Source organism: Taeniopygia guttata, chromosome 14 (assembly GCF_048771995.1).
Source record: "Taeniopygia guttata chromosome 14, bTaeGut7.mat, whole genome shotgun sequence".
Lineage (NCBI taxonomy): Eukaryota > Metazoa > Chordata > Aves > Passeriformes > Estrildidae > Taeniopygia > Taeniopygia guttata.
In genome coordinates, this window is record NC_133039.1 from 12,606,817 (window position 1) to 12,633,869 (window position 27,053).

Below are 27,053 nucleotides of genomic sequence, written 5' to 3' on the forward strand. Positions count from 1 at the left end.
GTTTCAGTGCTTGTTTCACAGCCTGCTGCAATGATTACATGTCATTAACTAAACAAAGAAAAATCTGGGACTAAAAAGAAAGTAAAAACCTGGAAAGGAAAAATCTGTCTCAAGACACATTTCAGTTATCACAAGCTTAGCCCACTGCCTTTGCAGCTGGGTTTGTTGCAGGCTCCCTCCACATGAATCATGTCCCTAACAGAACCAGGCACACCAGGACCAAGGATAAGAAAATTATATCGAGATGATATCAAGAAAATGATATCAGAAAAGCACTGAAAACCCCAGGGATAATCAGTGTCTCTGTCTGGATGAAGGCTCTTTCTGGAATGTGTTTGATGACATCCCCCACCCCCCATGCAGGGGAAGTGTGAGTGACTCCCAAAAGACTGAATCTTCAAACTGTAGATCTGCAAGAATAACCCCCTCCAAGAACCAGGATTTACTGAGGACCTGCATCAATCTTCATGTGGTGCCTATTTATGCCCTACTGGCTCCAATCATTATGACTCCAAAAAAAATATATTTTTTGTACTAAAGGATAGAGGAATCACTTTAAATATGAAAATGTGTTTTAAAGGCTCATTGTGTACAGGGCATTTGCACACTGAGAATCTCGAGTAGCACTTCAGATAGAGTTCCCAGCCAGATGATGTACTTTACCCTGGAGTGCTTCTACCATTGGTTTGATATATTTGTTTATGCATTTTATAAAAACTCTTAGTTCAATAAATGCTGCAAGATCAAATAGCATGCTTTTGAATTATGCAAAATTCTATTATACATATTGTAAATAAACTCCATGAAACATTAATCAACTTCAGAATGGTTTCATAAGGACTCTGTGCAGTGCTTTCTCTTCTGTCTATTTTGAGCATTACAATTTTGTTGTAGGTTAAACTTTTCCAGAAAGGAAACTACTTTGGTATCAAAACACATGCAACTCTCTTAACTGAAATACCATTTAATTTACCATTCATGCCAAAGCATGAGCAACATGAAGCCACTGAAATGAGAAATGGAATAAAAATCACCACATCTATCTCGGCATGTTTAACACCATTGTATTGTTAACAGTAGACCTGAGAAAGTCCTGATATTATTGGCATTTTAATCCTTCTCTGATGTCACTACAAGAGGAACTCTGTCCTGGCTCAACAAAGATCCTTTGCCCTCATTAAAAACAAAGAAAACCTGCAGTCTGTGAGCACCTGTTAGCAGCTCAAGGTGGAGAGCACAGTGCTTTTCTGCTTGAAAACATTTTGCATTTTGCATATGAAAATGTCTGATAGGGCTTTCTAAGTGAATTTCAGAAAGAGCAGAAAACTCAGTTTAAAAAAATCCTTAGGTAATAACCCAACAAGAAGCATGGGAAAGTAAATGTACTCACACCACATAAATCTTGTGCTCTAAGTATAATAGAGGATGAATTCTAATGGGTGGTAAACACTCACAGGAGGTGATTCTGAACTGAGAATTAACAGGAGAGTTATTCCACTAAGGAGAAACCTTCAGTTGAACTGCAGGAAGCTTTGTTTCTGTTTGCCTTCTGGGGCTTTTTTTTGTGTCTCTTTTTGAGCACTCAGAGCAAAGGATTCCCCTTTACCCCTCGCTCAGAGGATCTTCCAGTCTATAATCACTTAAAAGAGAACCAGGATGAAATTACATAAAATCTTGCAGGTAACAAAAGCCCCACAATCCATAATGAAATAAAAAAAGGGAATTTATTAGCAAACTGTGAAGTCACAGACACTTAAAGAAAATTTAATTCTAAAATTTCCTCTTCTGTTACACAGTACAGGCTTCCTGCAATCAGAAAGAACTCTTTTCACTAGTTTCACATTGATATCGAGAAAAAATCTCAACGACAACCCAAAACAGCACACAAAACAACTGCTTTTTCTTTATTTTAAGAGCTAATTAGGGAAAAATGATGCATAAAGACAGATTCCTGCAAACAACTATGAGGACATGCCTCTAACCCTTATTTTCTTCTGACAGACAGACTTAATTACCAACACAGCTAACCTCAGAAAAAAGGTTTTAAATATAACTTCTACATTATTATATTTTCTATATTTATGCAAGTATTTTGGCTATAAAAAGTAAATTATTTTAATCAAGGGATTAATGAGAAAACTTGACATTCAAATTAGCTGTTATTCAACTACAGTTGACAAGTATTTTTCAGGAAGTTAATTTTGTTTCCTTCTCTCTTTTTTTTTTTTTTCCTTTCCCTAACTCTTAACAGGCAGAGTTATTTTACCTTCTGGGCACTGATTTCTAGTCCCAGGTTGTTCCACTGAAGGGCAGCAGAGCAGCCAAACCCCAGTGAGCTGGTGCTGCTGAGCCCAGCCAGCCCATCTGTGGGTAATTCCAGCATTCACAGATGCACCCATGGCCAGGGGCAGAGCTGATCTAGCACAGGCTCAGAGTTCACTTCAGACAGATGCTCTGGCAAAGCAGGAGAGTTAAAATTGAAAGAACCTTAAATCCAATTAAAATATCACATCCATTTATCTATCCATCTATCCAATATCACCTCTGCCTTTCTTTCTATCTATTCATCCATCCAATATCACCTCTGCCTTTCTATCAATCCCCCCATCCCTCCATTCCCCCATCCCTCCATCTCGGGGAGCAGTGCTTTGCCCTCCTTGGAACAGTGAGAAATGGCATCCTGAGCGTTTTTCTTCAACAATTCCTTGCATTTCTCCCCTTTCCCTCCCTGCTCCCCTGAGTCACTCCCTTGCTATCCCACCTCACTTATTTATTTGGTTAGTTGCTTGCTAACTGCAGCTTATTTGCACTTAAAATAGTCATTATCTTCCAGCATATCTAAATAATTAGGCTAATGACAGCAGGTTTATTTCTGTTGATTCAATAATGCATCACAGATAATATCACCATCCCAAGTCTGCTCATTTAGGAGTCATTAATAAGGCCTTCCACCAAATGGCAGAGTTGGCTGGCACGCTGCATTCAAATAGAATAATGAGGATGCAGTTAGCTTTCTTTCATTTGCTCCTGAATTCTTATGTAAATGGGTTTTCCCTCCAGTTTTTCTCCATTATGTAAACACCCAAATTTACTCCAAAAATTAATTAAATAATTCATTATTCTCTGTGTTCAGCTAAACTTAGGAATGCTGGTAAAAAAGCAGCAAATAAATACTGTGGCCTGTACCATATTCTTATATTAATGATATTTATTATTGATCCTATAATTATATTAATTATATCCACAAAACAGTGTCAGGCCACTCCAGGTCACAACTACTCTGGGCAGCAGAAGACAAAAAAGGTTGATTAAGGCTGGAGATTAAAAAGAAAAGCCCATCCCCACACAGACACCAAACTGACACTCCTTGATCTTTGGCTGAGAAAACACTTAAATTATAAGATAATTAAAATCACACATTCAAATAACTGGAAGTGTTGTCTGACTATGATGTATTTTACTGGTTTTTCCAGTCTTGGACCTATAATTGAAGTCATGAACCCATCCCCAGAGGCTGCAGGAACACAGAAGGGGAGCTACAAAACGTACCAGGTTTGCTCCTGGGGGCACTGCCAGCAACAAGGAACACACTTGGTTTGAAAGCATTTCCCTTCCCACCAGCACTGCCTGGGAAAGCAGCTGGCTTACAGCATCACTGGTATTGCTGACTATAAAATACAAATTTTCTTCTACCATTAATAAAAAGGAGGATTGGGTAGCTAAGTATCAAAGCTGAGTGAAACTGAAACTGCATCCCACATCACAGGACCCTGAGATGAGGTTTACCTGAAAGCCAAGGCACTGATTTTGTCCCTAAACAGATCAATAAAACACTTTGGAATCTAAAATAATGTGATCAGAATCCATTCAATAGAAAATAGCTTTCAAGAAAACTACTGCTACTTTAAAAGATTTAAATAGTATTCTTTCATCATAATTCAACAAATACATTTTTAATGCCACTGAATAACATAAATGCTGATACCTGTCTTTAAATTTCCCATTGTGTATTTATAGATACACGATTTCTGTACACAAAAAAAACATAACCAAGAGCCACACACCAGATCCATAAATACATTTCTAATGCCATACATCAGAGGAGCTGGTTTAACTGGATTGTGTCAGTTAAAATCCCCTGTCCAACAACAATCCCCTTTAGGTGTTTATGAAAGAATACAAGCACCAGTGCTGCCCACAGTAATCTGCAAAGAGGGATAACCTGCATTTTGTTGTGTAAGAAATACCATACAGTAATTTAGACAATTATTCTTAACTTGCATTTATTTTTTGCATCTGAACTATCCAGTGGAAAAGCTGTTGAACAGCACAAAAAGAGCCATGCTTTTCATGAGTCATTGAGCTCATAATCCCTGCCTTATGAGTAATATCACTAGAACATCAATACTCAAATCAATATCAATAATAATTCCAATCTATCCTTTTCTCCATTTCACTCATCTGTCACTCCTTTCCCAAGGGAAAGGCTGTAGCATGAATTCCCTGTCTCCCCTGCACTGCAGCTCCTCCTCCCCTCTGTCATTCCTTCCACCTTCCTCTGGACCACACCTCCATGAGACACAGGGGAACCAAAATTTGTGTACAGCAGCACATGTGAAACCAATTCCAGCAGAAACAGGTCTGTATTTTCTGTGTTGGATGCCTCTCAAAATTGCTAAATATTCAATTTGCTTTTTCTGACAGCTGTCAAGCATGGAACTAATGCTGCTGAGAACTCCATCTGATGTTTCCAAAAAAACACTTCTGAGCAATAATAGCCATGCATGCCCTCATCAAGGAGAGATTTCCATCTATTATGAAATTCTCCAAGTGAATTTGATTCTGGCACTTAATCCTTCAGCTTTCTGCACTTTACCAGACAGTTTTCATTCTGCCTGCTTGGAACAATCCTGTCTCAACAGAAATATGTGACATTATTTTGTCCCTTTTAGAAACTGAACACTGTAGATTCCCATGGACTTCATCACGCCCCTTCACTGTAAAAAATCACCATTTATTCATTCCAGTGAAATTCCGGCAGACCCAATGGATTCAATACACTTCAGCCTCCTGGTTCATGGATGTGCCCCTAAAATCTCTCCATCACATCTCCCCTCTGTGCTAAGATCCTAATTTCCAGTCCACACTAGCCAAGTGTCACTAAGGCTGCTGTGAAAAATGCCTATTTTATGACTGGCTTTTTGCAAATGTTACAATGAATGTTATATGTGTACTGTTAGAAAGTTGTGCTGTATTAATTCTCTTACATAGTGTGTTAAATGTAGTTTTATATTACAACATAATGTTAAAATAGAAACTCTGCAATATAGGATTTGATACAAGCTCAAGCAGGAAGATGAGATAATCAAGAAACTCTTCACACAGAGATGTCAGTGAAGGGGGCCCATAAAAAGTTACAGCCTCCTTATCAGAAAAGACAAACATTCTTCCACCTTCTCTCTGTCTTTGTGGAACCAACAGGATTAAGGAGAAGAAGTTGACAAAAACCAGAAAAGTTCTTAATTTGCAAGGAATTTATGAACCATGTATGAAATATATGAATATGCAACAGGCTATTGCTTTTAAGGTTATTCCTTTGTTCACAAGGGATGCTTTTCATGACTTAGTGTCCGAGAGCATCCGGACGTCTGTAATTCTTTGCTTTTTTTTGTCTTGTAATTGTCCTAACTCTAAACTTTATTACTCTAATTGTATTACTATTTTTCTGATATTATTAAACTTTTAAAATTTTTAAAAACCAAGTGATTGTCATTTTTCACACTGCTGCTCTCCTCTGGGTCTGGCTGCCTTTCCCCTGCCCTCCTCGTCCTTACAGTGACTCCCTCTCCTCCTGCCCTAGCATAACCTGTATCTGCAATCTGCACCACATGTCCTTTTTCAGCAATGACTGTATCTGCCACAGACAGATCCTGATTCCATTCTGTGGGATTTGCTGAATAGCTGTGTCATAGGTGGGTTTTGCCTTCCAGCCCAACCTTGCTGCAGTGGTTCCATTGCTGTTGCAGTTCAAGCAGCTAATCCCTCCTCCCTAAAGTACAGATTTTTGTATGAGAACCTTCCCAGCTTTGCTGCACAGAAGATTAGTCCTTGGAAATCTGGAATTTGGTTTTTTTTCAGGTTAGAATATTCTCAGGTGGCCTTTTTCCTACGTTTTAGGGCTTTCATTCTTTCCATCTTGCACTATTAGCAATGAAAGAATTACGTTGTTTTTCTCCCCTCTGTTCCTTCAGCATTGAACCCAGAGAGCCCATAAAGGAAGGGACAAAATCTCCCCCTGGAATGCAGCATGAATCCATGCAGGACTTCATTTCCAGTTCTGAGGGGAGCAGGAGAATCATCCCACAAGGAGGAGAAGTGGGATGGAACAGAAAGAAGAGGAAAATGAGTGTGCCTGGGACACACTGATGAAATCTCCAGAGGGTGCAGGCAAAGCAGTGCTTGGGATAATTTCCCCACTTTGGACACTAAAAAAGAAACCACAAAGGCAGAGTTTGGAAACCAGGAAGGAGCAGTCATGAGGGAGCTGTTTACCAGGATCTGCATTTGGGACCAGTGTTCTGAAAGAAATAATTAATTGACATCTGGAGACAGAGCCACAGTCAATTTAAATATGGGCCATTTTCTTTAAGAATCTGAATCATGAAGAAGTTGTCTCCTATTACATCAAAGTGTCTTTCAGGGAAAACTAGGTGATGATACAAATACCCCTAAACCCACTGAGGATCAGACTGTTCCATTTAACTGCACATCACTTGGTACAAAATATTTTTAGCATTTCAACAAGTGAACTTTGGAGCTGCTTTAAAAGTACTCTCTGCAGAATGTTACCGTTTTCTCCCTCTGGTACCCAACAAAGCTGAAGAAAAGCCCGACTCTAATATTATTCATCAAGTTATGCAAATGCAGGTTTCCTGTGGTAGTTATACTTCAAGTCTAAATAAGTATTTTTTTATCCACAAATTATCAAACACAGAGTGTGCTATTCTTTAGCTTTTAAATCTAAATCCTCCTGAACACATTCCTTAAATAAATATTCCTGAGTCAGTCATAGGATTTGTATTGTGCTGCCATAAAATCACTTGTGTACTCTCTTCTTCCATTAGTTTTAGTGGGTTTATTGTCTTATTAGCTCTCATCATTGTTTTATTTCTCCAGGTGAGTGTTATTTGAAGCCAAATGATTCATGTATTCAGAATTTCTGCCCTGAATGACAAAGACACTGCCATGAAGCTGATCCATCCAGCTCCCATTGTCAGATTATTCGACTGTTTTAGCAGAACTGATCCCCTCAAAGTGTGATCAGAGCACACAGGTGAGGAGAACCCAACCCCAGAGATGGGGCTTCTGCCACTTCAGCATTACCCCCTTCCTTCAGATTGAATCCTCTGCAGATCTTGCTACTTGCATGAGATTTTTACATAATTCCATTTCACATTTTTGCTGCTAGGTTTCATCCATGGTGCTCCTCTATGCTTTTGTTTACAACTCCTTGTTGTACTACTAGCAACCAAGGTGCAAAAAAGCGTGTCAGACAAAACAAGGCCTATTGCCTGCAGGAAAAGACTTGCAACCAGAAAATACAAATATTTGGAAATCACAACTCATGCTGAAATTTTCTTTTGGGTTTCAAGGAAGCTGAGTGGCAAAGAAATTGATTTGTTCTTCAATGTCCTAACCTGGCTTACACAAAAGACAGAAAACCATCTTAAATTATTTTGTCTCTGCAATTTCTATTACTTGTAGGCTGTGCGGATCTAAAAATCAATAGCACACAACATCTTGGTCTTGATAAAAACATAATTTGTGAAGGATTTCAGATCAATTTTTTTCTCAGTGTAGGCCCAATATATATATATATTTTATAACTGTGTCATTTAGCTGTGTAAACTATCCTTCAAGATAAGGGAAAACCCACCACAACAACAAACTCTCAACAAACAAAACTACCCTGCCACTGCTTCTCTTCTCCTTTCTAGGTGTGCTCATAACAGGGCTCCTCTGGGGTGCAGATGAGGAAAGCAGAAACTTCACAGTAAAGAAAACCAGAAGTATTTTAAGTGTGACAGGGGTAGGGTTGATTTTCATCACAGAAGCCCACGTGGGGCTGCATTTTGGATTTGTGACTAAAGCAGTGCTGATAAGGGTGCTATTGCTGTGGTCAGGCTATGGCTGAGCAGTGTTTGCACAGCATCAGGGTTGTCTTCATTATTTTTTTTTCTCTTCTTTTTCCTCACTCTCCCTCCTAAACCAGTGAGCTGGGGCTGCACAAGAATTTAGGAGGGGGCACAGCCCTCCCTCTGTACACACAGACAAGGACTCTGCTCTTTGACCCATCTGCCCAAATCTGCCCTGATTACTGTGCAGTGGCTTTTGGTAGGTCACAGATAAACAGCTCTCGTTAATGCATTAACAGATACAAACATATTTCAACATGTAAAAGACATTAAAACATGTAAAAGATAAAGGGTGAACTTCTTAGTGAGAAATCACACTTTGCTGAACCCCAGTGGTAAGCTCTAGAATGCTCCACAATGCAGTGAGCTCCAAGGAAGAGCCACAGCCAGAAGCAGTTCTGGGAGGTACATCTCATTTTCCGATATTAAACAGTTCTGAAGGAAAAGCAAAGGCTGCCAGATACAAATCTACTTTGCCAAACTCGTGGTGTTTCACCTATTTAAATTTCTCAAATGATGTAGCATGAGCATAAACTTTTCATTTTACATCAACAGATCTTTCTTACTCCCCAGAGCTCTCCTTCCTCCCTGGAGATGCATTTTCCAATGGCCACCCCATATTCAAAATTTAAAGACCTATCAGTTATATGATTTCTAACATATCTTGCAGGAGCAATGAAAACAAAGGGTGTTGTTTATTGGTTGTGCCTGTGCTACACAGGAATTACACTACAACACATGAAATGTAATGGCGGGACAAAAAGGAAATTTAATTTTCCCCACATTTGAATTCTTGCAATCCAATTCTCCTGTTCATTTCCATGAGCAGCAGAGACGCTCCCCCACTGGAACAGGACCAGGCTGTGCCCAGGGATGCTCAGCAGGACCTCGGATCAGGATGAAGAGCCATTTATAGGGGCATTAGATGGGCTTTGTGTGCAGGAACAGTGATTCCCCAGTGACCACAGCACTGAGGAACCTCACTCGGGCCCTCAGGGACCTCAATCTGATCATTAGGGACCACACTGACCCTCAGGGACCACACTGACCCTCAGGGACCTCACTGACCCTCAGGGACCTCACTTGGGCCCTCAGGGACCTCAATCTGATCATTAGGGACCACACTGACCCTCAGGGACCATACCTGGACCCTCAGGGACCTCATTCTGATCATTAGGGACCACACTGACCCTCAGGTACCACACTGACCCTCAGGGACCTCAATCTGATCATTAGGGACCACACTGACCCTCAGGGACCTCACTCAGACCCTAAGGGACCACACCTGGACCCTCAGGGACCACACTCTGATCATTAGGGACCTCACTTGGACCCTCAGGGACCAGTCGGACCATCAGGGACCTCACTCGGGCCCTCAGGGACCTCACTCAGACCATCAGGGACCTCACTATGACCTTGTGGGACCTCACTCTGACCCTCAGGAACTTCACTCTGACTCTCAGGAACCTCACTCCGACCCTCAGGGACCTCACCCAGAACCTCAGGGACCTCACTATGACCTTGTGGGACCTCACTCTGACCCTCAGGAACCTCACTCAGACCCTCACTCTGGCCCTGAGTGCCATGCTGAGTTTCAGGGCTCTCCCTGCCCCAGCCAGGCTGAGGGATGGAGCAGCACTCCCCGTGGCAGCAGCAGTGTTCCCTCCAGCAGCACACCCCAAAACTCAGAGCAGCCAGGCCAGGTTGAAAATTGGCTGTGCTGGATGCCCAAGTGCCTGCCGTGGCTGTACCTCCACCCTGCACGCCCAGAAGAAGTTTCAGAAGTCTTTAAGCTCTTTAAAGAAAAGGGGATCAAGTGTATATCTTCATTTAAGGATGGGGACACCCTTGACATGACCCAGATCATCACCAGGAATGTCATATTTCAATTAGCTTTGCCCTGTGCTGATAGGACTTTGCATATCACACACTTTCCATACACATTTAATAACTGCAGGATTTTCTTAAGGAAAATTTTCAAATTTTATGAGACGGGAAGAAGCATGAAATTATAAGGTCTTTTTCACTGTTAAATGAAAAAATCATTAACAATAAAAGTTACTGGCTTAGAGGCAGAGCAGAGGAAAGATGGCCCAAGAATGTAGGCAATGTTTGGGGATTTGAGAAACATGAATTCAGATCCTAGCTCTGCTATAGTCCTTCTCCTGGCACATCACTCAGGCTGCTCAATTTTCTGGCTTCTCCTTCTGTAATAAAGAGATAATAGCACATACTAATCTCACAGGAATATTGGGACTTGATATCTCTTAAATGCCACGGAGCTGTGGAAATGAACTTGATCAAAACCCCCTTAATGCTGCAATCTGGAGAATATCCAGAGTGCAAACAATTTCCAGTGAAAGTATTTTGGGTGTTTACATGCATGTGGAAATTTTCATAAAGTCTGAGTAGGAAAATGTCTGCACTCTGATGTTTATGAAGGGAGTATCTCAGTGGTGTCAGAAACCAGGCTGCTATGTACAGCAAATTCACAGGCTCAGGCCAGGCTGTATTTAACCCCTAAGACTTTTACTTGGTTAACTCAAAACACCACTTGGAAAGATGGAGAATTTAGAAAGTTCACAGAAGGATCCATCAGAAAGAAATAGGGACGGAATTCTCAAAGGAGAAGAAGGAGAAATTCGGAAATTGTTACAATATTTCTTTAAATGTACATTTGTTTACAGCCAAGGGAAAATTATAATGCTAATTTTAGTTACAGAGTTATAATTGGTGATAATCTACAGTGATATTGCAAGAAAACCCTCATGTTAGGAGTTTTCCTCTTTTTTCAAGATGTCCTTTTTGATTTCAGTGAGACTTATGCTCCTGAATCTGCTTTGAGAGAGTAACTTTAGCTGCCCAAATAAATACAGAAATCACCTGCAGCAGTGATAAAGCACAATCTAAACAAGGACAGTGTCTTCCTTTTTGTCTGTAGGAAGACCATGGTTTCAGTGAACTGAGCAGCAGAACCACCAGTAAATCACAAGCAGACCACTGATACTCTGGTCTGTAGCCCTTTACCATTCAGGAAATGACAAATTACAGCAGTGGTTTAACAGAGACTCCTGCAAACCTGCTCCCACACAACTGCTCCTTTGTCCAAACAAATGGTGATTTTACTCATGCAAGCTTCACATGAGTGACAGCAAGAAAAAAAACCCACAACATTTTCTTCCACTGTGGTAAATGAAACCTTGGAACATGCAGGCTTAAAAAACTCCAAGCCCATCAAATTAAACAAAAGTATATTTAGCTCCCTAAAGAGGAAAGCACAGATCTAGTGAAACATCTCTAAGTAATGGGAAAGCAATATTTCAAATCAGCCACCTAATACTAACACAGGTCAGGCTCAGCTCCCCTAGTTGAGCTTTTTCTGAAGCAAAAATATCCATGAGAATATTCTGCTGCTCATCATTAGGAGCAGGTAAATGCCTCGCTGCTCCTGGTCCTTAATGAATTCCTACAATAACTGTTGAAGATATTTGAAGTTATTGCAAAACAACAATGAATAATATGACAGTGGAGCAGATCCTAACAACTAAACAGTTCCCCATCCTAGCTGAGATAAAGTAATGGAGCAGAACTTACTGCATCATTTACATTGTCTAACTACCATTCTTCATCCCTTTTTTTATTGTAATTTGCACATATCAGTAATTCAAAGTGCTGCAATTTTAAAAATATTCAACTCTCTAGACTAATACTCTCATTCAGACTGCATCAGAATAGAGAGAGATGAATAAAAAGAATATCATCATTATTTTTTTTTCTTCTATATTTATTAGAATAAAGTTCTAATACTGGTTTCTTTCTAAGAGAATTGTGGTATTTTATAATAGGTTGCTTTCACAATTTTTTTTCATGCCTCTCAGGTAGAAATCCCTAGATCACACTAAACTCCTCAGACTCCTCCATGGCATGCTATGATGTTTTGGAAAATAGATTTATTGTTTTAACAATTTTTCAAGATGGGTTTAATGAGGGGAAAAAAAGGACTCATAATGCTCTACAATATTTTCCATGCAATTATAGCTATTTCTCCCTTATTTTGTTCTGCATGCTTACAATTCCAAGAAAAACACAGCTCACTCTAAAATTAGACAAAAGGGGTTTAAATGCCTTTCTTTCACTGGCTCTATAAGCCCTTCCTGCAGGTGCTTCTGCATCACTGCCAGACTGTTCTCCAAGGTAAGGCTGGAGAGCAAAAACCTTTTAGCATAAATATCTTTACCTCCAGCAGGATTTAAAACATGGAAAGCCATGGCAGACCTTCCAAAGGATGAAGTTGTCAAATTAACATGAAGCAGCACCCCTGGCTCATCCTTTCTCTGTTACTTTAAAATCTCCTAGTCAGGGAAAGGTGTTACTAATAAACAAGATCGCTTAATTACAGTATGTTTATCAAATTATAGAACAGCTGTTGCTGTATGCACAACCTGAAGAGTAAGAAAAAAACAATAGAATGGGCAAGAATTGTAGAAACTTTCTGCCAAGCACTGAAACACTTCTGATTTTCTTTCTTTTTTCAAAGAAAGTGCAACACCTTTGGTGCAACACCAAAGGGAAATGTCTTATTTGCCGAAGGATTGCAGTTTCAGGCAAGGGAGGTGTGTAGGGGAGGGCAAAGCACAGCCATTCATCTTTCAGAACAAGCTCAGAGAAATGCAGCGCAGCCCAAGAGTGCAGCCCTGTGAGCTGAGAGCCCTGCAGCGAGCTGCCCTTCCCTGCAGCACTCAGAGACAATCCCAGAGACAATCCCAGCTCCTGTGTTCCAGTTTGGGCAGGGACAGCACAGCCAGAGCAGGGTGCTGCTCCTGCCACGGCCCTCTGCAGCATCCCCACCTCGGGCAATCCCACTTGGTCTCCAGGCAATGGGAAAACCTCTCCACGCCAGGGAATGAGTGAAAACTCTGCTTTATCTGGGTTTTATATCCATTTCTGCTACAGACCCCCTGCCAGTCACTAGTTGTCTTTGATTCCCCACTGTATATTTGCAACAATTCTATCTCCTCTGCCTGTCATGTTTATTTTCAGTGGTTTTCTGGAGCTGTCTTCTATTGCTTTGTTTACTGGTTTGCTCAATGCACTGCAGCTTTGCTGAAGTACTGGAGGCATTGCTGCACCATTAATAGAAGGTCAAACACCCAAATCCATAGGCTGTGAAACTGAATTTTAAAATCCTCTGTAGCTAGGCTGTTAAAATTAAACTTACCTCAACATATTTAAAAATGAAATAGGAAAAACACTGCAAAGCAACTATAGCTAGGAACTGAACTAAAATTCAACCCAAAGACACTGAATACAAAATCGATTATTACAAGAGATTTTGAGATGGAGCAGATACTCATTTCAACACATACAATTCCAACACCTTAACACCTGTGTGCTGGACTAGAATTCCTGGTTTGAAATGCTTTTTTGCAAGCAGGGAAGAGGACAGAGCATTTCAGCAGTGTGGTAGCTGTGCCCCATGTCCCAGGGGTGAGGAGGGCATCCCGCCCAGGCAGATGGAGCTGCCAGGAGCCAGCTCCCATCCTCCCATCCAGAGCTGTTTCCAGGCAACACTCGGGGCTGGGCTGAGCCTGCTGACACCGGGACCCTCGGCTGATGGATAGTCCTGCTGCTGGGCTATGGGCACCAGGAAAATAATCAACAAATGATGCACGTGGAGGTTCGGGAGCGTTAAACCTTCCTCAGGCTCCAAACGAGCATTTTCTTCTTTCTTCTTGTAGGTGCCCAAACCTCTGCCTTAGCTGGCTGAGGGAAAATGAGTATCTTTTCCTGGAAACTAAATTTATAGCTACTGAGGCACTGTGTTCACAGCCAAATTAATGTTAGCTTCCTCAAAACATGCGCTGATTATCTCAGGGACCGCTGTCTCCCCTGGGCTGGAAACCCTAACCTCCTTCGTGCAATTTTTACCAGAATTTTTCTAACAAAAGCTGTCAATTGCATCAAATTCTGCTAAGGGCTGTAAGGTTATTCTGTGCTAGAAAACACTGTTCATGACAGAGGAAAAGCTGAAAGCAACAAGCACGCTGAGCACTACAGAACTGATTTAAATCTATCCTCAAGATGAACAGGCTTTTTTTTTTTTTTTTTTTTATCCAGTAAGCCATGCAGTCTTTTTGAAATAATGAAATCTTATTTCAAAGACATTAGGAGGAAGATTGTGTTCAGTGTAGGAGAATAAATGCAAAACTCTTCTTTTTTTCTAGCAAGGACTGTGTGTCTAATTTTTTTGGTGACATGAAACTTTGTGTGTTGGGGCAGAACTCAGCTCCTCACATTAATACAGGAAGAAAAAAGTGAACACAGTCTATTTCAATACCCATGTGAAACACAGAACAAAGAAGAGTGCAATTATAAATGTTTATAAAGCAAAAATATATTCTGCCTAATAGAGAACAAGCCATGCTTATTACCTAATACAAAATATCTGAGAACTGGAGTTTATTTTAAGCAGAGGATTATTATTAAGAAGTAGAAAATACACATCTACCACAAATTACACAGCTTTTTCTGATACTTCTGTGTTTAGCATAAGTGTAGAAAACTATACTCTGAATAAAAAATGTTTAATCATTATTGGGTTTATGTATCTGCTACAAAGAAAAATTTTAGTAAAGAATAAATTCCAAGTATGAATGAGCAACAAGTGTTTTGGATTTGAAAGCCTCTTCTCAGAAAGAGAAAAGGCAAAAAATTAATCACCAAAAATACTTTTTTCACACATCCTATAAATATTGGAGCTTAATTCATGATATTCCCTATTCTGACTTTATAGAGACCATTTTCTAAAGGCAAGCATGATGAATTAATTATCCATAGTTGTTCTGAGGGCAAAAAGTGTCTGTGAGTAACCTGTACACAAAGTAATCAGCCAAAGGTGACACAAACACAACAGTGGCACAACCCAAACATGCACAAGGCAAACACAAGAGAAAATCACTTTAACCTAGAGCCAGAACCATCAAGATTATTTTCTAAGGATGTCACTGCTGCCTAAAAGCTCTCAGAGCCTTTACTTAGCTCCATGAGCCTGGTGCTGCAGCAAGCTGGAGATTCCCAAGGAGTTCTGCATGAATTGTGAGAGCTCAGGAGAGATGTGGGAAAATCAACAGGCAAGACAAAAACCAGGGACTTACTGAGAGGAGGCTCCGCTCATGGAAACAATAGGCACCACTCGCATGGGGCTTCTGGGGAGTTTCCTGGGGAGAGAAAAACACAATCTTACTGGGAATGAGGGATCAGGGCAGCTCCTGCTTGGGCTCTGCCCTCACAGAAAGATCCAACAAAAACCACAATTGCTAATGCACCGCTTGGGCTGACACTGCACACACCATTGGGTCAGAAGTGCGTTTTTATTGTAGCACAAAGCCAAACAGCAAAATCTGGTTATCGATTGACAAGTGTGATTTTATTATTTATTAAACATTGCATGGACAGTAAATGTGTCCAGACAGATTGCAATGCATTCGAAACCAAAAATCTATGTTTTCATTGCAAATTTGCCTACTAAAATAGACATTATTAAGCTATAGCTGTAAATTTTCCCCAGCACAGGTTTCTCTTTCAATAGGAACACACCACTGTAATTTTCTTTTTGTCTATCTTTCAATTGAAAGTTTGTAGCATTTTTGCAAAAGAAAACTTATAATAAAATGCATAACCAAAAGGAGGGCATTAAGAATATATTTTACAAGCACATATTTGGAAATTCCAATAAGGTAACACACTATTCCATTCCATTCTTTCTTATTAATGAACAGCTGTGGCATGTAACATTTTACTGAATTATTCACTGAATTTTAGTAGGTACAGTAAGCTCAGCCATGTTTTACCTAACAGATTCTCCCTACATACATTTTTCATTTCCACATGAAAATGGCAATATGTACTCTTTGATACAAATACTCCTGAAAATAGAATTGTTTTTCATATTCTGAGTCTCCAAAGATAATACACACCTAGGCCAGAGTATATACAAATCATTCTGTGAGTAAATTTAATATACTTTTTATCCACTTCAATAAAATTCCTAACTGTAAACATATTGGGTATTTTTTCACAAAACATCCTGCCCCTTATATGTGACTTCAGAGTAAACAAAAAAAATTAAATAAGTAACTAAATAAAAAAAATCAGTGGAGTTTTTTTTCTAATGCAACTGAGGAAAAATGGGAACAAGAACCACCTGCAGCAGAAAGGCACACGCTCTATAAACATGTCAGGCAGCATTGCAATGATCACACACTGATAAAAGTTTGGAAAGGGGACAAGCAGGAACAGCAAACACTTGAATTTCTGTATCTTTGGAGCTGGAACCATCACTAGAGGAGCATCTCTTAGCGCTGAGAGCCAACTTCACACTGATGCTGTCAGCAGCTATGGCAGCTGCCTGACTGCCCAAACCCTCCCAAAAACCAATTCTGAGCTGCACACACAAGTTTCTGTTCATTTATGTATTGTTGGGCTCACTTTGTACAGATTTCTGCCCACCCAGGGGACTACCCAGCCCTGCTGGGGCACTGCAGCCCCCTGGGCACCACCAGCCAGCTCAGGGCAAATCCCACAGCACTGGTGACATTGCCTCACCACCCCAATGGGCAGGTCACAAATCCCACAGCACTGGTGACATTCCCTCACCACCCCACTGCAGGTCACAAATCCCAGAGCACTGGTGACATTCCATCACCACCCCACTGCAGGTCACAATTTCCAGGGCTTGTACAGACCTCTGAGCCGAAATTATCTACCTTACCAAGTACACTGAATTTGTTATTTAGCTGCTCTGGCAATACCTAAACAACGAGCAAGATTTCAGGCAAATTCACATGAGTTTATGAAACAACTTTCAGTAGGAGGAAATACTGGAAGAAGCTGGAAACTGCCAGTAGTTTTGTGGGGAAAACCCCTACTGTAATGGTGATAAAATCCTATTTGCAGGTCTCAGGGTAACCTGGTTGGCTCTGGACTTGGGCATTTCACCTTTTCCTTCATACTGACATGAAATGCCATTGAGAACTGCCCACACAGCCACAAACAATCCTGTGGAGCAACACCTCGTGCACATTTCCAGTGCTAAATTTCCTGTTCCACCACTGCCATAAACTGTGACAAAACACAAAACAGGCAGGTTTTGCACTCCTATGACTGAGAAATAAATTCCCAATCAGCCAAGTTTTGCTTGCAGCTGGTATTACAACATTTACACGTGACAGGCACACAAAGAGCCACAGAACCTGACCACAGCTCCTGCTCTGCTCAGAGACAGGGAAACTGGAGAGGCAGCTGGAGGAAGTCCAGCTGAGTGTGTAGGGAGAAGTTTGGCAGAGATAATGATCTATTAAGATTCACTTAAAAATGAAAAAGTGTGGAAGTGTCAGCACCGAGATACCCCAGGGGCTTCTCCCACGGGCAGCAGCTCAGGCAGCCCCAAAAAGCTGAGGTTGTTCTGCAGGGTCACTGCGAGACAGAGCCCCAGGCCATCCAGCAAATATCACACAGCCAAGCATTCCAAGAGTATCCCAGACATGTTATTATTTTCCATTAGAAGTGGCTTCGTTAAGCATTATATTAAAGAAAAAAAAAAAACAACCTAAAGCAATAATAAAAATCACTACTAATACATATATACAATTACTAACTCTGACTTCACATCTACTGCTTCAGACCTTTATCAAAAGCCTACGTCTAAATTGATCTAATCTGATATTTTTTAATTTTGTTCTAAAAATGCAATTAAACAATGATATCTCCTGCTGCAAGTTAAAAGCCATTCCCTTTAGATAAGAACCAAATACAACAAGCAGCGAGTTCTGCCATCATTAGACTTCTAACCATATTACTTCTATTTTGAGGCTTTTTTTGTTTGGTCTCAGTTTAATTTCCTGTCAGCCTTACATGAGATTTCTAATGTTTGGGCTGTAGGATATGCTCTGATTAAAAATAATCTTCCCAATTACTGCCTGGCACGACTCTACTGCCACATGCACTCTGCCACTGGCTTCTGCATTTCTGTCAGCAGTAATTGTGTCTGTAGCTTCTAACTGTAAATGAAAACCCAGGGGGCATATTTGGGTTCCAGTTTCCTTTGCCCAGCCATATCTTTTAATTTGCACTGTCTGTCAAAAGGAGATGTTTGTAGGCACTAAAAGGAAATCCTCAGAACATCAGGTTGAAAAAAGGGAAAAGGAGAAAAAACGAAATGCAACTGGAATATGATAAACCACATTTGATATTTATGCCAGGATACTCAACACAGAGCAGCTCACTGCATTGATTAGCCTTAGAAGAGGGGACTGAAACCATTTACTGAGCATTTCTAGCTGCACTTTATTACCATTAAATTTAATGCTGAATCTTAAGCATCACCTTAGTATGGCTTTTTATTTTTTTTTTTAATTCAATCACTATAATGAATACTTTACAGAACAGCATTTCTTATCACAATGGAAAAAATGATTATTTTTCGGGCTCTGGGCCCTGGCCTCAACTGTGCCTTGGTTCTTCCATCTTCAGCCTGGCTGACCCTCAGACATGGCCCTGTGACTACACTGCCCCTTCTCTCCAGCCTTTGGGCTCCTGTGGGGACTCTGGGCCCCCAAGGTCCCCTTGCCTCCATCCCCCTCCATCCGAATGGGCTGCAGCTCCTGGAAAACCCTGCTGGGTCCTGGTCAGAGGGACGCCCTGTGAAGGCTGACCCAGAACAGAGGCTGGGCACAGCTAAAGAATAAAGCAGGGATTTATTAAAAGGATCTCCTCCATGGATCCACCTTGGGCAGCACCAGAGCCCAGCCAGGGCTGCACCCAAGATGAACCAAAATGGTCCCAAAATGCACAGCTGGTCACGGGGGCTCTCACTGGGATCAGTTCTGCTCCAGTGGCACATTGGAGTTCATTGTCCAATTCCAGCTTTAGCCCAGGCAGTCCCACCCTGCTTGTTTTTCTCTCTCCAGCCCACGGTGTTTGTGCTCTTGGGCTGAGATTTGGATCATCTGTTCTTGGTGCCCAGCTGGAGCAGGAATTGTTTTGTCTCCCTGCTCTGTGCAGAGAGCTCAGCATCCCCTCAAATGAATCCCAGACCCACACACTAAAGCAGCACAGAAGCTGAAAAATAGAAGCCAAAACCTGAGGCATCAAGTGGAGCTCCTGTGTGAGGAGCTGGCTCTGCTCTCCAGACCCAACTGGACTCCCTGGGGCAGCCCCGAGCTCCTGGGAGTGTAGCCACAGCCACCAGGGATGTTCTGGATGCTTGTTCAGACCCTCCCAGGTTCCCTCCTCCTCTCAGCAGCCATGGAAAGGTGTCCCCATGTCCCAGGGAATGCACTGTGTGACAGGAGCAGGATGGGATCAAGGTCCCCTGGGGCAGAGAGCCTGCAAGGACAAAGCACCAAGCACAAGCTATACCCTGTGAAGAGGGCACAGGAGAAACTCATGGAGGAGAAAAAACACCTGATATAATGTCAGGAAGGAAGCTTTGTGTGGAGGTGGAAAATCACAACCAAGAATTCCCATGTGGGATCCATGGGGCACTGCAAAGGGTAAGAGCATAAAGACTATTAAGGAGACAGTTGCAGTTATTGCTAGAAGCAAATATTCACTATAAAATGAAGAATACTGTAAAGTCTTCTGAAAATAATTTTTTATGAAGTCTCACTCTCTGATCTCTCAAAATTAAGTAATTCTTTTGTCTCAAAATGAAAATGGTACACAGCACATTAGGAATCCAAGGGATGCAGAGAGCATATTTTTGTACAAAGGAATCATGGAAGTTTTCTTTGTGATAGGAGGATAAACACTGAGATTTAGTGAATTTGAGCAGGGATTTGTCCAAATAGCACTTAAAATTGAATAGCTTCTCTTGGCAGAAGAACTGATTTGAAATATTAAATGCAAATGTTAGTGCTCTGCACTGTGTTTGCCAGTTGATGCTTTATTCTGTATTGTTTATACCTCTACATGAGGGCAGACACTGGAAAGGTGAGAACAGAATCAATCTCAGCTCTGTCCTGAACCTTTGGCACAGCACTCCAGGTGCTTCCTTTCGTAGGGCTCTGCCCCTCAGTGCATATTCTGTGCAACAAAAGACTGGTAACAGAGAAGAACTTCAACACATCAACTGAAGGGTCTGTGCAGTGGAGCTTGTGACCACCACTGCCTTCACAACTTTATGGTGGTACCAAGGAAAAATGGTACAGATCTGTTAAAATATTACCTTTAAAATATTGTACAAGCTGTGTAAGAAGTCTTTCGTGTCCCTCTGAGCCCTAAAGGGCAGCAGGGCTGCACGTGCTGCAGCACAGAACTAGACTGTGATAACCTCAGGCTATCCTTGCTTCTATTTCCATATCTTACTGAGATAAAACCATCATTTACCATGTATATCCCCCTACCTGTGACTGAAACTGCCAGAAGGTTGAAATAAATACCTTCTTTTTAAAAAAGAAGGTAAGCCACTGAGATAAAAAGGGTTACTCCTGTGACTGAGGCCATGTGGATGTTTATTTTATTTACTCACCATAAAACCTGTAGGATTAAGTATGGCAGCAAACATATCATGAAGTTGAAAGGAATGTGGGTCTCTTATAAAAAGACCTTTCAGAATTTTGGCTGCAGAGCCAGCTCAGAGGCAGAGGCTCAGCTGTGGGAGCGTCAGCTCCTCTGCCAATGTAGGGAAGGGGCAAAGCCCAGAGTGTGAGGAGTTTCCTCATTCCTATTGCCATCGTGACTCCTATGAGTCCCAAAGCTTTTCTTCTCATGTTTTTTGGTCTATTTGCTTCTCCCCACTTTTCTACAGTAGAGCAGGTAGAAAATTCCACCAAACCAGCAATGCTGCTCCCGTGTCAGCCATGGTAACACACAGCTGTGCCTGCCCGGCTGCGATCACTCATCACTCATTCCAGGGAACAACGCGCTCAAACGAGCTGCAGAAATTACAAAATCATGTGAAAAAGGCTTGACTGTCCTCATCTGCCACTAGAGAAGTTCTCCTACCAATTCCAGTGGTGAGCTGTTAGCCCTGATAAACACTAAAAAGCAGGGACATGACACTTCCAGAACAGAGGCTTTGCATTCTGCATTTTTAAACTAGTGGTTCTCTCACATCTATCACAGGTCAAGAAATAAATCACACTGCTGTAAGCAATGCAGTTTAGAAAGAAATAGCCCATGTAGAGAAAAGAATGGTAAACTTACCTATTTGTTATTCTTTTTTAACAGAAATTTTGACATTGGTTAAGAAATGTAGATGTTAATGACATTTGAAATCAAGGACTAGAATAAGAAAAAATAAAAACAAATCAAAGCCCACCATTTTATCCAACAACTTTGTGATTTATGACATAATTATTCTTGGAGAAACAGCATACCTCTAGGCTACATCTCTGAGCTCTAACAGAAAAATAATAGTTAGAGGGTCCATCACATTCCACAGACTGGAGCATGTCTCTTGTGGACAAAGCAAAGAAAAAAATCTAATTTGTGTAGACACACCAAATTTTCTGATCCAAAGACATTTCTACCACCACAGAAAATAAAAACATCAATTCACACGCTGGACACAGAGATGGGGTGGGGGGGATCAGCTGGCTAACACCAATCTCCAGGAAAATGGACTTTTATAAGGTCATCAGGGCTTGAAGGGGTCCAGCCTTCCCCCAGATATCACAAACCACGCTAGAGGCATCCCCAGCCCGTGGCACCCACCACAGCCCACTGCTGCACGGAAGGGAGAAGTTACTGCACCCTTGGCACAGGGGCTATTGTAGTTTTATCAAAAGGACTCTTACTGTTGATGCAGAAAAATCATTTCAATCTGAAAAAGAGACAAAAATAAAATAATCTAAGCCTGCCATGTTTGGAGATTTACTCCTGCTACATAAAATTACTACAACTGACTTCAAAAGACAGGTTAGTGTTTGTTTTGTACAACACAGGAGAGCCTTGGGCTGAAAGAATTATTTATTGTTGTTGCTTGCAGCTGGGTGCAATTTGACAATGATTACAAAATGTAAAATCACAAGCAGGGAGAAGTCCATGCAGATCCCACACTCGAATTGAAGTACTCTCCTCTGATCAGAAGGAAAAAAGGAGAAAGCTCAGCTGTGTCAAGCAGCAGATTTTCCCTAAGAGTTAACATGACTTTCCATGGGAGAAAAAAGGACCAAAAAGTATAAATGATGTAACCATGGACATCAGTGGAAAACTATTAAGGCCAGATTGGGTATTTGTAAATAAACAAAAAAGGTGAGGTTTTAAACTAAAGTTCTTTCAGCAGGAAAAGAACCAGATTTTAAACATCACACATTTCTGAATGACCAGTTCCAGAGATTTTTCCTTCCTCCATGACCTTCCCCAGCATCCCAGGAGAATCAGAGCCTGCAGAGGCAGCAGTTCCTCCCCCCAGGAGCTCCAGCCCAGCAAAGTGACACCTGGCAAATGAACCCACTCATCACTGGGAGGGGGCTGCCAAGGCTGGGACAGGAGCCTGCCAGTCCTGCAGATCTCTCACACAGCATCTGAGCCTGACACTTAATATTCACACTGCCTTGCAAGCTATGTACTCAAGGATAAAGCTCAGTAATAATAAAGATTCACAGTCTGACAGGCTCAGCATACAAATTCTCAGTGCAGAGCTCACTTTGAATATATATTTTTTTAATCTTAAAAGGAATTAGAAATGTTCCTCTTATAAAAGAAACAGTACTTGCCATTTAGTGAGGGAAACAATGAAAGGAGAAAATAAAATTTACTCTAAGTTTAGATATTGGTAAAGAAGCACCAAAATAAATATTTTATTTCAATATCCAAACAGTGTGTCCCCAGTCCTTGTCTTTCTCATCAGACACAGGAATACATCAAATAAGCTATGCAGTTTCTTTTTTTGCAGGGCCAAATCCTTTCAGCCAGAAATACACTACTTTAAACCATTTAAGAAATTGCCCACACTTGCAACAATTTGTGGCTTGTATTTAGCATGTCAGCTGTGAAGCCAAAATCACTGGAAATATTTAAAACCTTGATGTATGTAACTCAAACATGGTACCTAACCAGAGGTCTCACTAGTCCCATGTTGGGTCACCAGTGAACAAATTTCGAGGTGCTGTTTAAACTTCATTCTACCCCTCAGTCTTAGTCATGTTTTATTTCATATTTTATCCAACACTTAGTACTGTGCTTTGTATTAATAATTATTGTATTAATATTAATATTAATTTTTTTCTTTACAGTGGCACTGAAAAGTCATAGCCCATTTTTTAATTTTTCTATTTAATGTTTACTTTATGTTACAACAACCTGGCAACATGCTCCTAGGGTGTTTTTTGTTTGTTTGTTATGTAAACATTATAGATGTAGGAAGTGGTGTAAAATGAACAAAATTATAATTAAATTCCTGATAGTTTTTACACTGAAAAACTGTTACTAAACATTAGCTCTCCTTAGACATGTTTGCTTGTTTTGTATTTTGCTTCAAATGTCTACAATTCTATTACTAAATTTCCCTTTTTCTTTTAAAACCACATTGCATCCAGCTTAATTCCATCTCACCAAATCACCTTGTTAGTCACACTTTGATTAATTACATTTCACTGCCTTTCATATTTAAATTATTCCATTTCTTTCCCTACTCCCCACACTACTTTGAACATGACAAGTCTCACTTTGTGCAGTGAATCCTCACATTGCACCCTCACAGAACTCCCTCTGTTAACACTTGATCTTTCTCCCTATGAATTTTCCTGCAGAACTGCCTTCCAAAACAATCCCAAATTTGCACATTCAGTCCCTCCCCTTAATTCCCTTTACATTTCATGAGCAGCAAGACAGTCAGCACTACAAGGAGCCAAGCTGCATCAAAAACTAAGGGATAAACACTGAATTCCAGCCCTGCACCAAGCTCCTCCTGCCTGCTGGACCTGCCCATCAGGATTGAGCCAGGGATTCTGGCTCCATCCCTCTGCCCACATCCCCCAGGATCAGAGGTTTTGTGGAACACAAGATACAGAGGACTGAGGCACAGTGGAGAATGGCTTATACCATGAAAATGGAACTATTTTCAATCTCCAGAGGGAATAAGCAGCTCCAGGTGATACAAATATGATTATTACAGCATAAAGTGCTGTTCATCCTTACTCTCTTCTTGACCAAAGCTACGTTTCTCAGGGATTCCACTCACAATCAGAATTCACTTCTCAGACTTAATACAGAAATGAAGCACTAGCTCCTCTATTCCCATAAAAATAGTTCACAGATTTCTTAACTGAGCCTTAGAAAAAGATCATTTCCAATGCTAAGCAACGGATCAGCACTTCTCTTTAGAGAGTGCAGATATGGAAGTGCACTAACCTGAGCTCAACTTGAGGATGAAGTGGTTGAAACAACACTAAGGCTGGATGTACCTCAGAGCTGCCCTCCCCACGGGGGTGTGAACAATCCTTCCTGCCAAACCTGCCTCTGGCTCAGTGCACTCCCCACGACTGGCAACTCAGAGGAGGCAGAATCCTCTCCAAGCTGATTTATCCTCCTGAAAGCTGCTCTGCTGCTCTTTGGCTTCTCCAGGCAGGAGCTCAGTCCTTGGGGGCTGGGAAGCAACCACAGCCTCCAGAGCAGCCACCAAGTGCCCCAAGCTGCTTGCCAGATGTAATATCCAAGTTATTCTCTCTATTTGCAACTCATCGAGAGTTAGACTGGAGTCAAAAAGCTGCCACATTTACCAGCAGCTGCAAATCCCAGCCTGAGTGACCCAATCTTCTGGGCAACAAGCAAATCCTGCCTGGCTGCACTGTAAGGTGTCTTCATCTCACCAGGGGTTAAGAGAAATTGTTAGATGGACTGGGAGATAATGGCTTGCTCCAGTGGAATTTTATTCCAAGTCAAATTAAAAATGGCTCAGTATCTTGTTACACAAGGCAATCACTTCAAAAGCATCAGATACTCACTGCTGTCAGGCAACTGTTTGTCTAAAGGAATCATGGCAATATTTTGGGGGGTTTTTCCCTAATCTTGCCTTGTAAAACATTTTGGAAATGCTTTTGAAATGAAAGACAATATTAAACATTTTAAGTAATGATTAAGATCTAGCCTACTAAACCAAAACAAGATTGTTTTCTTTGCTCAAAAACATACCTTCATAGTTTATAACTTGACAAACTGTGCAGGATAGAATGATTCAAGTCTCAGAGCCACAAGTCAGAGAGAACTGGTAAAATGTCTTTGTCCTTTTTAAATATCAAAGCTCTTCTGGGTATCATTTGGATCTACCATCATAATTCAGATACTTGTGAATAATTCAAGATGTTATGCTTTAACTTCTATCAGCAATTCCCTTAAAGAGGAGCAGTAAGTAAGCAATTCTTATAAGTTATAGCATAGATCCATATAATTAATATTTTAATGTACTTTTACCTGTCTTACTGTTTGCTCTTGTGATATTAAGCTGGTATTAAATAAACAACACACTCAGCTAACTTGTCCTACTTTTCAAAGATGCTCCAATTTATGTAATTGCTTTATTTGATTTATAGTTGCATCTTTACTCGAGTTACATATTCTGTTAATGTGCTATCAATGGAATTAGCTGTTTATTAGTAGGAAACGTTTTTAAATGAAGCCAGCATTTTTATTGCAAAAGGAATGCACTGCTTGTACTACCTTGGAATCAAAGTATCTTTTTAATGGTGGGAAGTAACATGTTTCATCTTTGCATGTTTTCCTTGGCATGCTGAAGCAAACCAGAGATGATGTGCTGTTATTCGAGCATAAGAAAAACAGCAGCATCACACTAACCAACCTCAGAGGTGACATAAAATCCTATGAAAACAACTAAAGTATACCCTCATTTTTCAAATAAAAATGCAGAGAAAGCCTCTGTCCAAGTGACTGTAAATTATGTCTCAAGCTTTCACAATTTTGAAATTAAATCCAGCAATATCAAGAAAGATAAGTTTCAGCTTTTCTTATTTGCTAATAGTGAAGAGTTAAAAAACTTTACTTCATGAAGTAAATACCCATCTTTGGTTAGAAGGATAAAGAATGAGCACATAGCTTGTATTGCTGAAATAAACTTCATTTCTTCTCCTCAGCATTGCACACTGATGTCCGCCAGGAGCTGTGCTTGTCTGCTCTCCACACTCACAAAACAACTCTCAGGGTAAACAGGGATGGGGACACAAGGAGAAAAATAAATCTCTGGAAACGGAGAGAAAATTAACTTGTTTATACTGCCCTCCCTCAATCATTTTCATTCATGAAGGGTATTAATTTTGACTATTAATTAGAGTGGCATCTGTCTGTGCCCCACTGGCAGGAGACCAGGGAGAATGAGCAGCGTTGGCTGCTGCTCCAGGTGTGCAGTGAGTGAAAACTCATTTCTGAGCTGCTCCACCACAGCAGCAGCAATTTACACAGAGTCAGCTGGCTCAAACACACCTCCAAGAACACATTCAGTGAGGATTTGCAGTACATGGAAGCATTCTGGACATATTTTCCAAACTTACCATCCCTTAGCAGAACAGCTCAGCAATGCACTGATGCCAACTACAGTACATGAGGCAAAGCTCAAAGACCACAAACCAAGCACAGGCATTATTCCATTTATTCCATAAATCACCTGGTTTTAGGAAAGCACACATCTACTACACAGTCTGAAAGAAAATTACTGCCATCATATGTTTTCTGCATTTCTAAAAAGTGCTGAAAACACAGTAATAAACTGCACTGCTAAATTTTTAAGACCTACAATGTAAAAGTGAACTGTTTTATATCTCTCAAGATTGGATTTCTCAGTACTTTTTGTATTTTCTACCTTGTTCTTTTATTTCATGGCAAAACACTGCCATGTCAGCATGT

The 27,053-nt window shown here is 40.8% G+C and overlaps 1 protein-coding gene across 42 annotated transcripts in view; it reads right to left on the reverse strand.

The window, feature by feature from the left end:
• RBFOX1 (RNA binding fox-1 homolog 1) overlaps positions 1–27,053 on the reverse strand; it is a 1,140,648-nt gene that overhangs the window by 628,933 nt on the left and 484,662 nt on the right. For 38 of the 42 annotated variants that reach the window (XM_030284820.4, XM_030284819.4, XM_030284817.4 and 35 more), the window contains one exon: positions 15,350–15,412. The exons of the other annotated variants lie outside the window; for them this stretch is intronic. In XM_030284820.4, coding sequence (XP_030140680.1) covers positions 15,350–15,412 — 63 coding nt within the window. The remainder of the gene's footprint in view (positions 1–15,349; positions 15,413–27,053) is intronic. 42 annotated transcript variants of the gene reach the window in all.